The following is a 14600-nucleotide window of genomic DNA, read 5'->3' on the forward strand; positions in this document are numbered from 1 at the left end:
GAGACACGGGGGATGCAACGCAAAGCTGCATCGCTGCTGGAGGCGGCATGGGACACTACCGTATATACTCAACATATCCGTATTACGCTAGGGCCCAAGATAGTTTAGTGCAGAACCTCCGCTAGGCCTGCAACCGAAGGCGGTCACTCAGCCTACCAGCCGTTGACGGACCATCGGTCCACTTTTGCCAGCTGACACACACGAATAGCCCGTGCCGTAGCAGCACCTCTACCTTGTTTCTGCCACCACGCTAACCCCAATCGGAGTGCCATTAGGATTCTCTAGGCTACCTTGAGCCTTAGCGTAATACGGATATGTTGAGTACCTACGGTAGTGGGTGGCAGATGGGGGCGACCAGGAGCCTCCCGCTGTCACCACAGCTGAGAATACTACCTTGCCTTTGGATACGGAGACAATGTCGCTACCAATCGCCGGCCGCCGGCCGATGTGCCTTGAGCAGGCCTTGGAGAGGGCGGGAGCATGAGAAGAGTGTCGCGGACGGAGGCAGCGGGACGCGGGATGTGTGTTTTGTCTGCTCAGTCTCAAGGACCCCTATTTCCGTCACAACCGAAGCTGCGAAAAAGAAGAAAAAAGTCTGGTCGCTCCACAGTGACTGAGAAAATGCGTTGGTTTTACCCACAGTAGATGAGAGAAAAAACGGTTCTAACCTATCCAGCACCTTCCGCTAGACCGTCTCAAGAACGCTGCTGCAGGTGCCCAAGCCGCCGCCACAAGACCCTCCCTACATTAGACATGCCAGAACACGCGCTGATGGACCGGGGTCGGGCAAGCAGCACCTTCCCATCGCCCCCTGCTCACCCGTCCGGTGTTGTGCCTAAGGTACCGCATTCTCCCCTACGGTGCGGGATGCTTTTGTCCAGCACCTGTGCATACGATCTCCGAGGCTTTGGGTGCAGATGCCTGCGCGTATGCAGATGCGCAACAGGTAAAAGAGACGGCGGAGACAGGCCTGGAAACAAGCGATATCAGGCAAGCCGGTTCGCCCAGTGGCGGCAACGGTCGACGTGCCCGAATGTGTCAGGTTTAGGCGGCAAAATCGCCAGACGGGGAGTAGACTCGTTCCAACCGCCCATGCTAGCCACGGATAGGCTTAGCCCCCCATCTCATTCCTGACGGGTAGGGGAGGAAAGGATGGTACATACTAAGGCGGGGAGCAGGTCACAGAGCACACAAAAACGATTGGCACGTAAGGTAGGCAGGCACTGTATTTCGGTAGGACAGTATGGAACGCACACGAATTGCAGGTTTGCGGTTGGTCTTGCTCAGGAGAGGGGGGACGCACGGGAAACAGAGACTGGGCAGAGTCGAAGGAAAGGATGTGAGACGCGAGGGGACAAGAAGAGGAGGAGAGAGGGAGTCCATAGGATGCGAGCGTATGGTATGTACGTACTGTTTTCTCGGTGTTGGACGTAGGTGTACATTGCGATACTTTATCTTCCTTCAAACTCGCATCACAAAATGCAGCCAGGCTTGGGGGAGGGGCGCAAGCCGCAATTCGAGCCAATGCCGACCTGCGAAATCCCTAGTCGCCCGGACGAGCACACAAGAGTCCACCAACAGCCCCCTTCCGGGCGTCGCCGCTTGTGCTGCGTTGGGAAAAAACCTCGATCGATCACCATTCGTATTCCATGTCGGCCGCGGGTTGGAGAGCGAATTGCATTGCGATACCTGGAGGCTCCTCCGTCCACCCCTGACCAGAGTGCCCCCACATCGTCCTCCGTCTCATTCGCCGCTCGACTCAGAAAGTACCGTTGCCGCAGGTTTCGCCCGGAAAGGTACAAGCATGGCTAGACCGAGCTACACTAGCGCCGTCTATCTGCCCCAGTTTGCATCTCCTCTCCTCGAGCTCTGTATCGCTCAAGTACCTCTCCAATTGGGATTCACTCGAGGTCCTCGACGCACCGCACCGCATCGCTCCTCACCGCGTACAAGTAAGTATATACATGGTCCGACAGGGGGTGCTGGGTGCTGATCTCGAGTACTGTATACCGAGACCGCGTCCCCCCGAACCCGACAGACAAACCGTCAGCAGCGCCGGTGCTGTAGTGTAGACAGAGAGAGGGAGGAGAATGGAGACTGGGAGAGGGGAGACAAAGAAGTCGAGTGCTGCACCACAGGTCACACTCACCCGTGTCGTCTCTCGAGCTTCACCGTTCGCCTCGTCGACCAATCCTCCTCTCCACCTCTTCTCCAAGGCCCCCCTCGCCAATCCCATCCCACCCCAATCCCTACATCCGCCCTCCTTAACCCGTTATGGTATCCGTTTGCCTCCCCCCCTGTTAAGGTACTTACTTCATGTCCCGCCTTATCTCCTCTCCTCCTAGTCCTGCGCCTGTGGTCCTTCTTTTGCTCTGCTCCCTACTCTTTCGCGACTTTTAGCCTCTAGCAGCTCACTCGTCCTGCCTTATCCGCCTGACCACTTTGGGGGCGTGTCTACTCCCTATTTGCTCGTTTCGTTGCCTTTTCACCTCACCCTCGTGCCTTTTCATATTATCAACCCACCAACACCACTTCTGTCCTTCCTTCCTTCCCTCCCACCCCCAAACTCCCCTACCCATATCACTTCCGCTCCGCAGAAAAAAACAGGAGCGCTGTTGTCTTTGACGCCTTGAATCAACCTGGTTCAGGCGAGTAGGAAGACTCTGCCCCTACCACCTACAGGATACGGTTTATCGATATTCACTTCGGTTCCAGGCACTCACTGAGCTAATATGCTGCCGGTTGACCACGACTCTTCTTGATCTACACCCGCCCATCAAACCCCCTCCAGCCTCGGCCTACCGCTCCGCGACCCTCTCCAACCCCCCCCCACTCGACAAACATCACAAGCAGTGTTTCTGCTCTGCTTGTCGATTCAACAGCGTCCTCAAGAACTCCAACATGGTCGACGATTCAGCACTGGCCGCTGCCGCGGCCATCGTGCAATCCCTTGCCGCCGATGGCACGACGCCCATGTCTCTTCCCTTCAAGGTCGATGCGCGAGTCGAGCTCCCCGGTCGTGATACCCCCGCAAAACGCAGTCTTGAGAACGAACTCGCCAAGCTCGCCCAACGAATCGAAAAACTCGAGAGCCGGGCCCACGCCTCTGTGGCCTTCCCGGAGACGCCCAACGAAGTCCATGACTCCATCTTTGGCGACGACTCCGACGGCACATCACCATCATCGTCCAACAGCCGCCCGGTTCCCAGGCCCAAGTTCCAACGCGAAGGTACCGCCACAGCCGACCCAAGCCTCGCAGACAGCCCGCTGACTGACGAAGCCTTGGAAAGCTTGCAAGAGAAGGTCCTTGACCAGGAGAAGGGTATTTCCAGTGCCAGACAAGAAATCAGCAGCGTTAGCGCCCAGCTTCTCGAGCAGAAGGAACTCCAGGAACAAGCGTTCTTCAAGATCGAACAAGAACGAGTCGCCACTCTGGAAAGGGAACTATGGAAGCACCAAAAGGCAAACGAGGCCTTCCAGAAGGCCCTGCGAGAGATCGGTGAGATTGTTACAGCTGTTGCGCGCGGAGACCTCTCCAAGAAGGTTCGCATGAACACTGTCGAAATGGACCCCGAAATCACAACTTTCAAACGGACAATCAACACCATGATGGATCAGCTACAGGTTTTCTCAAGCGAAGTCTCCCGCGTCGCCCGCGAAGTCGGAACCGAGGGTTTGCTCGGCGGTCAGGCTCGCATCGAAGGTGTCGACGGCACTTGGAAAGAACTCACGGACAACGGTATGCCCGGAACGCAACCCGGCTTTTTCGTGGCAATTTGCTGATAAATGGGAACAGTAAACGTAATGGCTCAAAATCTCACGGATCAAGGTTAGTTCCCTCCCCCTTCCTCACCCGCTGCACGTTGTGCCGCTGTACTGACACCATGCAGTGCGAGAAATCGCATCGGTAACCACTGCTGTCGCTCACGGTGACTTAACCAAGAAAATCGAACGCCCCGCCAGAGGAGAAATCCTGCAACTGCAACAAACCATCAACACCATGGTAGATCAACTGCGAACTTTTGCCTCCGAAGTCACTCGAGTCGCTCGCGATGTCGGAACTGAGGGTATCCTTGGTGGTCAAGCTGATGTCGAAGGGGTCAAGGGCATGTGGAACGAACTAACGGTCAACGTCAACGCCATGGCAAATAATTTAACGACACAAGTGCGAGACATCATCAAGGTGACGACTGCTGTGGCTAAGGGTGACCTTACGCAAAAGGTTCAGGCGGATTGCCGGGGCGAAATCTTCGATCTCAAGTCAACCATCAACTCCATGGTGAACCAGCTTCAACAATTCGCCCGCGAGGTTACAAAGATTGCTAGAGAGGTCGGCACGGAAGGCAGGCTTGGCGGCCAGGCCACCGTTCATGACGTTGAGGGAACCTGGAGAGACCTCACTGAGAACGTCAACGGCATGGCGATGAACTTGACAACACAAGTGCGCGCGATTGCTAAGGTTACCACCGCCGTCGCGAATGGCGACCTTACCGAAAAGATCAGAGTGCCCGTGAGAGGTGAAATCCTCGATCTCAAGAACACCATCAACACCATGGTTGACCGTCTTGGAACCTTCGCTTTCGAGGTTAGCAAAGTCGCCAGGGAGGTCGGCACCGATGGCACTCTCGGCGGACAAGCCCAAGTCGACAACGTGGAAGGCAAATGGAAAGATCTCACCGAAAACGTCAATACCATGGCATCGAACCTTACGTTACAGGTCCGAAGCATTTCAACAGTCACGCAGGCCATTGCCAACGGTGACATGAGCCAAAAGATCGAGGTAGAGGCGCAAGGAGAAATACGGGTCCTCAAGGAAACCATAAACAACATGGTTGACAGGCTTTCCAACTTCTGCAACGAGGTACAAAGAGTGGCCAGGGATGTCGGCGTCGACGGCAAGATGGGCGCTCAAGCAGACCCAGCAGGTTTGAAGGGCCGTTGGCGTGAGATCACGACGGACGTCAATACTATGGCTAGTAATTTGGTGAGCTCGAACAGCCGGCCCTCCCTTCAGCCCAGATCTCGAGACTAACAAAGACGAAACAGACAACCCAAGTACGCGCATTCTCGGATATTACAAACCTCGCGACAGACGGGGACTTCACGAAACTTGTCGAAGTAGAAGCCTCCGGTGAAATGGACGAACTTAAACGAAAGATCAATCAAATGGTGTCCAATTTACGGGATAGTATCCAAAGGAATACGCAAGCTCGTGAAGCAGCAGAACTAGCCAACAAGACGAAATCGGAGTTCCTGGCAAACATGTCTCACGAGATTCGCACACCCATGAACGGCATTATCGGCATGACCCAGCTGACGCTGGATACGGACTTGACACAGTACCAACGAGAGATGCTGAACATCGTCAACAGTCTAGCAAACAGTCTCTTGACAATTATTGACGACATCTTGGATTTGTCCAAGATTGAGGCTCGCAGGATGGTCATTGAGGAAATTCCGTACACGTTACGTGGAACTGTGTTCAACGCCCTCAAGACTCTAGCCGTCAAGGCGAACGAAAAATTCCTCGACCTGACCTATCGCGTCGATAGCTCGGTGCCAGACCACGTTATCGGAGATTCATTCCGTCTTAGGCAGATTATCCTCAACCTGGTCGGCAACGCCATCAAGTTCACTGAGCACGGCGAAGTCAGCTTGACGATCAAGAAGGCCGATCCTGTGGTTTGGGCCTGCAACCCTGACCAGTACGCCATTGAGTTCATCGTAACTGACACTGGTATTGGCATTGCAGCAGACAAGCTTGATCTCATTTTCGACACGTTCCAGCAGGCCGATGGCTCCATGACCAGGAAGTTCGGCGGTACCGGTCTAGGCTTGTCCATCTCGAAGCGTCTCGTTAAGCTCATGGGCGGCGACTTGTGGGTCAAGAGCCAGCATGGACAAGGGAGTGAATTTCACTTCACGTGTCGCGTTCGCCTGTCGGACCTCGGCGTCGAGTCCATTGAGAAGCAGATCAAGCCGTACAAAGATCACGAGGTTCTCTTCGTCGACAAGGCGCAGTCCGGCTATGGAACTCAGATCAAGACGATGCTGTCCACCATTGGCTTGAAGCCTGTCGTTGTTGAGTCGGAGAAGAACCCGTTGCTCACCGGCGTTCGGGACGCCCAGGCCATGCCGTACGATGTCATCATCGTCGACTCCATCGACACGGCCCGGAGGCTCAGATCAGTGGACGACTTCAAGTACCTGCCGATTGTGCTCCTGGCGCCCGTTGTCCATGTCAACCTCAAGTCTTGCTTGGACTTGGGAATCACGTCGTACATGACCACGCCTTGTACCGCTGTCGATCTCGGCAACGGTATGATTCCTGCCCTCGAGAACCGCGCCACGCCGTCCCTGGCCGACAACACCAAGTCGTTTGAAATCCTGCTTGCTGAGGATAACCGAGTCAATCAGAGGCTTGCCGTCAAGATTCTCGAGAAGTACCACCACGTCGTCACCGTTGTCGGCAACGGTCTCGAGGCTGTTGAGGCCATCAAGAGGAAGAAGTTTGATGTCATTCTGATGGATGTTCAGATGCCAATCATGGTAAGTCCCGGGATTTCTATTTGTAGTCAATCTCGAGTGCAAGCTAATCCCACCCCGTAGGGCGGTTTTGAGGCGACAGGCAAGATCCGTGAGTACGAGCGAAGCCTAGGCTCGCACCGTACTCCTATCATTGCTTTGACAGCCCACGCCATGATGGGTGATCGTGAAAAATGCATCCAGGCACAGATGGACGAGTACCTGTCCAAACCTCTGCAGCAGAACCACCTCATTCAGACCATCCTCAAGTGCGCGACTCTTGGCGGTCAGTTGCTGGAGAAGAACCGAGAGAGGGACATGGCTCAGCAGTCGAGAGTCAAGGCTAGCACCAACGAGCATCCCCAGTCTCATCTTCGCCCGCCTCTAGAAACCAGATCCTTCACTTCAAAAGAACCAATTATGGGACCCAGCCCGGCCAGCCCAGCTTTGGTCTCGGCGGATCAGGAAGATCCCATCTCTAGGGCACGTAATGGCCTTTCCGACTCGCGCAGCCTAACAAGCTAACTTGGTTTCTTGTTCGTGCGCGCAGCTGCTACTGAGGTCACATAGTTCCTAACTGGGATGTGCAGGGACAGGCTCAGAAAAAACGCAAGTGGCGACCCGAGTAAACAACGACCAGACATCGTTTTTGTCGATGAGATACCCACCAAAGTTATATAAGAGCATTGATGGAGACAACACAATGGGCATCGCCGCTTCCCCGTTTGTACCCGACATGTCCCACATACCAGACGCATCATCTACATACACGACACGGCACGGTCTCCTTCCAGCGGCAGAAGGTATTCTCGGAGAGAATGGGCACCTTCTATTTTTCGAGTTTCGTTATAAACGCGGGTGTGCATAGTGTTCCAGCACACAAAGAAAGCGGCTAGTCTTTACTTGGTTGGTCACTCAAATCTCAAGATGGGTACGCACACAGACGGGGGCATTCGGGCTCCAGGGTGGGGGGAGGTCGTTGGGAGTTTTTATCTTTTGTTTTTCATGCTCTTGTTTATCAAAGGGGCAAGGGCAGGTGTGGCGCTGCCCTCATTCTTCACCTTCTCGTTAACCTTCCATTGTAGTTTTATTTATGGCTGCCGTAGTTGCGACACGAAGAACAGTTGTGCAGTCAGCAATGTGGACTAGTTGCTTCTGGCTCTCTGCAACGGGTTGAACAACGGCGGTTGCGGGCTTTGACTTCTGTGGCAGGTTTACCCGACCAGGGGTTGCAAAGTCGCCCGCCTCTGGTTGGGGTTTCACTGACAAGATGGAGACGATTGAGAAACGGGTTTCTGTTTTTCTCGAGACTGGGCATTGGAGGTGGACAGCGGGACGAGAGGGAGAGAGACGGGGTTGTGTTTATTTTCCCGCTTCGAGCGGGTTACCAAGCAACAAGGGTGTCATAGGATGGGACAGACTTTACATCATTGATATCAAAAAGGCCGGACCGTTTTGGTCCGGCCAAATACCCAGACTCTCGACGAGCTTCTTTCCCGTCTTGTGATTGTGGCCTTTACGGTATGCGTGCGTCTGGGGGAGGCTATTGGTATCCACCGAGTGCAGCACAAGGCTGTGAGCATCAGAGTGTACGAACAAGCACCTTTTGGTGCTTGAGGCTCGGGTCTCCTTTCCAGTTGCTGTTCTGGCCGCCCTATTCCTCCATGTCCATCCTCGCAGTCGTCGAGGCCGATGCTGACGGACTACCCAACACAGCGAACGACCCTTGACGTCGAGTGGGGGGGGGGGGGGGGGGGGGGGCGCGACTGAGTTACAACCGCTGAATGAAACAGAAGCTGTGGAGAGAAATGAGGCCGAGCTGAGTAGCAACCTCTTCCTCTCGTCCAGCCGACCGATACGTGTTGTGTGGTTAATGGTAGTCTTCATCCACCCCTCGTTGCAATGGTTTCTGGTGCGTGTAGTCCCATAGGAGAGCGCACCCGCACAATGGCTCCGTCCTCCACACTCGAATAAGTGGCTGGGTGTAGTTTTATATCATAGGTCTTTGGTTTGGAGTCTGAACAGCCGCGCCGACTGTGCTCGAGGTTCCTTCCCGCGGATCCCACCCCTTTCGTGCGTTCAACTGGTCTGAGGAGAGGACTTGCTTCAAGACATGTAAACGGTCAGCAGGGCTGAAGATGGCCAAATCCTCCTCCTTTCTGGTTATCTACGGAGACGAAGAGGGAAAGTTGAGATTTTCCACTTGAGCTCGTATCCGTAAGAACGGATGGGGTCTGTCGACAGCTCCCTCTCCATGGCCTCAATAACAAGGGTGCCGCGGTATGATCTCGAACGTACCAGCAAGCTGCATGGGCTCGACCAGAAGGGCAGACCTCAAGCATGGGTCTCCATGTTCTGGTTTTTTATTCCGACCACAGGCTCGGACATTATTGTCTGAAGAGATGGGATTCTCGTAACCGGATTCACGCCTATATGATGGCCCCCTCGACGGCTTAGAATCAGAAGTTGGATTTATTTGCTGGCGAGATCGGGCGGAGCACAACTGGGAGGAGATACGAGCTGTTCACGAAGTTCCTCGCCCTGTGGCAAGATACAACGAGACGAGAAGATGCGATGTGCGCCAAGGGAAGGCCACGGATAGATCCAGTCAGTTCAGAATAGCATAGGGTGAACGGTCACGTTCGGATGAATCAGAACTCGTCCGGTGACCATGTGTATATTTATATACTCCTCAAACTCTCTGAGTAACCTGCCTGAATATCACTTCTAAGCACAGCAGCATGATTCACATCGTTCGACCGCACCCTCGTCAGTGACCGTGTGAGGACACAGAGTTCGCTCCAAGTCCAGACCAGCCATGTAGACACAGACTGATCATGGCAGAGAGATAGATACTGGGGACATTGATGGGAGAAAAGAGGCTCCTGGCTTCCGCCTCAAGGAGACTTCACACCGGCAGAAGAACAAAGTCATTCCCGGAAAGACAGACCAACTATCCTACGCGTACGATCATGCCTGCTCTGACGGAGGTACGATGGGAAGAGGTCCCCGTGACCGTGGCAACAAGTCCCCGGGGCCCGGTCGCGAGAATCAACAGCCAGAGCCACAGCCTCGCCCAACCCCGCGATCAACACAACAACACAGCAACACCGGCCAACCACACCGGCCACTTTCGAGTCAGCAGCGCCTTCCGCCACCGGCAGGGCACATGGGGCCCGTTTAACCATGCAAAGAAAAGGAAGAAGAGCCCCTCCCTTCTCTCCCCCATCCGAAATCTGACTCGGGCCGAGATCTCGAGATGTCAGATTGCGTTTTTCCGCCGCCACGGGCACCATACCGGACGAGCAAGGGGGGTGGGAACGAAAGGCCACGCTGTATCGCCGGCGACCGCCCGCCCCCTTCTCATCTACCCGAGACCCCCTCCTCTCACGAGACCATAGGCGACTTGTCCCGCGGGAATCCCTCGCGGGCGTAGACGGTAATAACACAAAGGTCGCGCGCGAGGGGGGGCGCGCCTCGACGAGAGCCAGATGCCCACGAGCCAAGACAGGCCGGCCAGGCAAGGCTAGCAAGACGGCAGGAAGGAGGCCCAACGGGCCTGCGACCCCTCTGTGCCCGCAGGGACGAGTCAGAACGGACCATGTCGTCTTGGTCCAACCGATTGGCCACCAGTCTCACATCAAACGCAGAGCTGCTTCCTGTATGCGGCTCGCAAATGGGGACGCACACAAGCATTATTCGCCGCATATACACACACGTCCTACTGCCAAGTACCAGGCTAACAACCGGCTCCTCCAATCACCCGACATCCTCTCATCACGAAAAGGAGCCTTTGATCCGTGGTGGGGGGTGCGAGGGAAAGCTGATAGCTTTCTCGAGCCTCGGGGGGGGGGGGAATCACGACAGGGAGCTACGGTACAGGATAAGAACCGAAACACAACAGCATCTTTTCTTCTTCCTCGATAATTTGGCATATCAAGGCGGCGAGGGGGCGAGAATGGGAGTATCTGCTCCGGGGCCCCAGACAAATAGCTGCAGTGCTCGCGAGCACCCGTCGGTGTAGGCGAAGTACTATCAATCACTTGCAAAAGGAGACCTCGAGGGAGGAGAGCGTTGAGTGGTTGCTGGGCTGGATCTGCAGGACGAGTTACATCAGGCGAGTGGCGAGGATGCCAAGATTCCGGCATCTCTTCCGCCCACCAAATCCATCACATCTTTGCCGGGAGCCTCTCCAAGGAGGGAAAGAGAAATAAGCCCCAGAATCCACTCGGCCACGTGCCCGCGTCAATCTCGCATAGTGACCAAAATCGAAAAAAGGGACTTCTGCTTGCCTGCCGAATGGATGGCTTCAATCTGATGAAGGTCGTTGGGGGGGGGGGGGGGGGGCGATAGGATGTGGTCAATGAGAATGCATTTGATAGGCCGGCCGGAACAAAAGAACCACTAGAGGAGGGGGGTTCAGCCTTGGCCTTCTAGTATCCAACATTGATCGTCGCTTCGCGGCAATCCGGAGCTATCGGCACCTCGGCTGGGTGCAAAAAACCCGTTGTTTGCTCCTTTTCAGGACCGCAAAAGCCGATATCGTGACGCAACAGGAATGGATAGGCGCAAACAATGCTGGATCCTATCTTCGTGCGCCCAGTCCATCTCAATCTAAGGCACCCCGGCGCATCGAATACTCAAACCCGTCTTACGGTTTCTTCGCCGCCTCGTTAGACCCAGAGCCGTCCTTCTCTCCGTTAGAGGTTCCACAGTGGGTCGTCCCGTCCTGCCTCTTCAAGTCCTTGTCCTGCGGTGCCGCGGCGCCGTTCTGCTTGGATTTCTCGTTGGCTTCGAAAGCGGCAAGCAGCGCGTCGAGTCTACTCTCGAGGTTTGTCAGATTGGTCTCGAGCGCGGTGGCAGCCTGTTCGCCTCTGTATGCGGTTCTCGGTTAGTCTGATTCCTGGAACCCGCCTGGCGAAAAGCGGTCACGAGGGTGCATCTCGATGGGCAACGAAACATGGGAATCTGTCTTTTCGGTCTGGCCGCTTGGCTAGCCCCCAAGCGGGAGATGGAGGGGAAAGGGCAGTGGTTCCGAATGGCTGGCAACGCAGACTATTGGGTGCGATTTCGAAAAGGGCTTTGAGCGCCGCGAAGACCATGGGCCGAGACGGAAATGGGAGCATTAGTCCCGGGGGGCGTGAGACGTTGAAGAGTACATTCGCCTCCAAGCCCTGGGCGAACGGTCTGGACCAGAGATGATGGTCTAGAACTACTTCACCGAGATGGCATTTCTTGCGGGAGCGGTAACCGAATGCCATCATGGCACAAGCGAGTTGTGACAGCGAATTGGACATTGTCGTACCACAGTCCCCCATGGGCGCCTCCCCCTTCCCCAGATCTGGCGATGGGATCGTTGTCTCGCTTCGATGCGCCGTCCTAGACAGGGCATCGCGGTCGGAGCGGTAAGAGAGTGCCCGGTCGGGGAATGGTGTTGATGGCTTTTTCGGTTGAAACAGAAATCAATGCAGTTCTGCCCTTTGAACCATCCACGGTCGGGCACGAAAATTGCACGGCTGGCCCAGACTCGAGTCCAGATGCGGCAAGGAGACGCAAGTCAACGCCAAAACCCGAAGGGTTCAGGGCTGAGGGCGCCGTCGACGAGAAGGAATAACAAAGATGGAATAGCTGTGGCGCTGTCTTGACCAGGAACGGTTTAATGCGCATTGGTGGTGCTGCGCAGCGCAAGGATTCTAGGGGAAATTTTGGGCAGGTGCTCGCACTGCATTGCGCATTCCACGGAATTGCAGCTTCGGAGGCAGCTCCGAGTCTTGTCCAGGGTGCAGACATGCCATTCTCGACATTGTGGTAGGGGTGGAGGGGGCGCTTCAGTGTGTCACGCCAGGGGCGCGTGTACTAAGGACGTGCTGGCAGGCAGTCGCCCCTTTCGGACGAGGGACCGGGGAGGAGGGAAGGGAAAAAAAAAAGACGATGGAAAAATGCTCGTCAAATGGGCGTACCTTAGGAGGTCTCTATAGGCCTAGAACGCGCGCCAAACGTGGTCAGCCCTGGAACAGTGTACGAGGTAACGTATCCCATATCGCGCCACCCCCCTTCTGCCAATCTGCCCTCCAGCCTCTCTTCTGCCGCAACTACAGTGCAAGCAAGCAAGCCCCGACCGCTCAGGTCTGTCTCTCTTTGCGCCGCCGTCTGGACACCATCGTGGAAGCCGGACCCCACCACAACGCCTATGAAGCGCAAAGGAAGGTCCAGACCGCTTCGGTTCTAATGGACGGGGTTTTGAAAGACCGAGGGGCGTGCCCGAGAGAGACGAATGGGGCAGGATGCGTGCAAGCATGATAGCCGGGAGAGAAAGGACGGAGAGCGTGGGACCTAGGCCGTGGAAGCGGAATGGGGAGTTGAACAGAACAGAGGGAGGGGGAAAGGTTTGACGGGGACAAGCGGCAGGGAGCCCAAGGGGCCACGGCCGAGGTAGAAGTCCTGCGCCCTCAGTGTGATCCGCTCTCTGCTGGCCCCCCTTGCTCCGCCAGAGTCCCAAACCGCGTGCAGATACGGACAACACAACATACCTGGGCAATATTATCCACCGACGACTCGCCGTCGGGCCTGGTCGTTGTCGGGGAGGCGGACTCGGGCTCCTGAGACGCTGGGGCCATATTCGGGGACGGCGACGAGGCGAGCGAATCGAAAGGGTCGACAGGTAAAAAATAGCTGAAAAAAACGGGAGAAGGTGGCCTGATTTGGGGGTCTCGAGGGAGGAGCCGCCCTCTTTTTTTATCCTCTACCAGTTTTCTGTCCTTTGTCTTTTCGCCTTGAATGTGTCGTAATGTGGGAAATGCGGATACTCTTTGTTGCGATGTTCGTCGTCGACCAGGCTGCACAGCACGGCGAATCTGTAGGCTAGGGCAGGAAGCTTGCGAGAATTCTACCTTTTTCTCTCTGGGGTGGCTCAGGCTGCTGGGCGATCCAGGAAACGGGGACGCCGAGGGAAAGGCGATAACTCGGTGTCGTCTCAGGATCTAGTGCACGTGAATGCTGATGTCCAAGGATGGATTGAAATGGGATTTGTAGGGTCCTCGGGTCGGGTTTGTCGATGGTCAGTTTGGCCAGCGACTGAATTGCAGTGTTGCCCAAGCCCCTCACTCCCGCCCCAAAACACCGGGACACGGAGGTGAGTACATATTCGATTACATAAGAGTCACGTTCGAGTGGAAGTCCCCAGTCTTCATCACAACAACCCGGCAAGTGCTGCAGTGAGCCGAGAGCGGCCCTCACCCAAGGTTGGGAAATCTGTTGCTGCAGGTGGCTCGAGAAAGCTATATAAAATGTTAGCTGTGGTCTCCAAGCATCTAAAATCAGTGGCCCAGATCGTCTAGTTGGTTAGGATGATACGTTGTGGTTCTTCTATACAGCGATCCGTGTTGACGGCGGTTCGAATCCGCCTCTGGGCATTGAAAACATTCTTTTTTGTCTCTTTTTCTGCTGCTGCTGTGGATACACTTCCACATATCGTGGCCTCCCTTTTGCGCACTGCGTGCCGTATTGACCGACTCTCTCCGTATCTTGTCGAGGTTGCAATCTTGGCGACAGTCACGACCGTTTATGATGTTGCATTTGATGATTCCTTCCGGATCGTGATGACCCGTGCATCCTCGGATAGACTCGATTAACGCACCGGCACAAGTATGGCAAGGGTTGCAAAAAGTATCGCGGCCATTTCGGCTCAACCCCAGCACCTGACTCTTCATGGCCGATCGTCATTCGGTAGACGGATGGTCGATGGATGTTTTCCACATGGGCCAAGTTTGCGAGAAAAAGTATCGTTAGTCCAGACTCCCGCGGATGATCTGTTTGCTGTCGCATCCTGGGAAGACGTCGGCAGGTTGCTACCTACAGGTACCGGTATCTCTATCGCCGATGCAGCTAGACAGGTGATGGGTAACTTGCAAGCATACTTTACCATGTTGACCTTGCAGTTCGCGGCGATCTGAGATTGCCTCACCCTTCTCGAACAACGTGTTTGAGGTAGCGTGAGACGTGCGGGTTGCTTGGTCTAGTGAGGCAAGTAAGGGAAACCTAGGCCGGGCAGGTTCCTGACATTACCGTCCTGCGGC

The 14600-nt window shown here is 55.4% G+C and overlaps 2 protein-coding genes and 1 non-coding gene across 3 annotated transcripts; 2 read left to right on the forward strand and 1 right to left on the reverse strand.

Annotated features, from left to right (window-relative positions):
* Positions 1 to 3804: 3804 nt before the first annotated feature.
* On the forward strand, positions 3805 to 7050 carry ColSpa_02232 (histidine protein kinase NIK1; the record flags this gene model as incomplete). The annotated part of the gene is made up of 4 exons (XM_049268444.1): positions 3805 to 3829; positions 3891 to 4984; positions 5047 to 6549; positions 6610 to 7050. The coding sequence occupies 4 exons, from the start codon at positions 3805 to 3807 to the stop codon at positions 7048 to 7050; spliced, it is 3063 nt and encodes a 1020-aa protein (XP_049124401.1).
* A 4126-nt stretch (positions 7051 to 11176) lies between these two features.
* Positions 11177 to 11467, reverse strand: ColSpa_02233 (uncharacterized protein; the record flags this gene model as incomplete). The annotated part of the gene is made up of 2 exons (XM_049268445.1): positions 11177 to 11399; positions 11436 to 11467. The coding sequence occupies 2 exons, from the start codon at positions 11465 to 11467 to the stop codon at positions 11177 to 11179; spliced, it is 255 nt and encodes an 84-aa protein (XP_049124402.1).
* A 2380-nt stretch (positions 11468 to 13847) lies between these two features.
* Positions 13848 to 13937, forward strand: ColSpa_tRNA_061. The gene is given in 2 exon segments: positions 13848 to 13885; positions 13903 to 13937. It is a non-coding gene; the product is annotated as a tRNA-His (tRNA).
* Positions 13938 to 14600: the final 663 nt, after the last annotated feature.

The sequence above is a fragment of the Colletotrichum spaethianum genome, assembly GCF_022836535.1.
Source record: "Colletotrichum spaethianum MAFF 239500 DNA, contig04, whole genome shotgun sequence".
NCBI lineage: Eukaryota > Fungi > Ascomycota > Sordariomycetes > Glomerellales > Glomerellaceae > Colletotrichum > Colletotrichum spaethianum.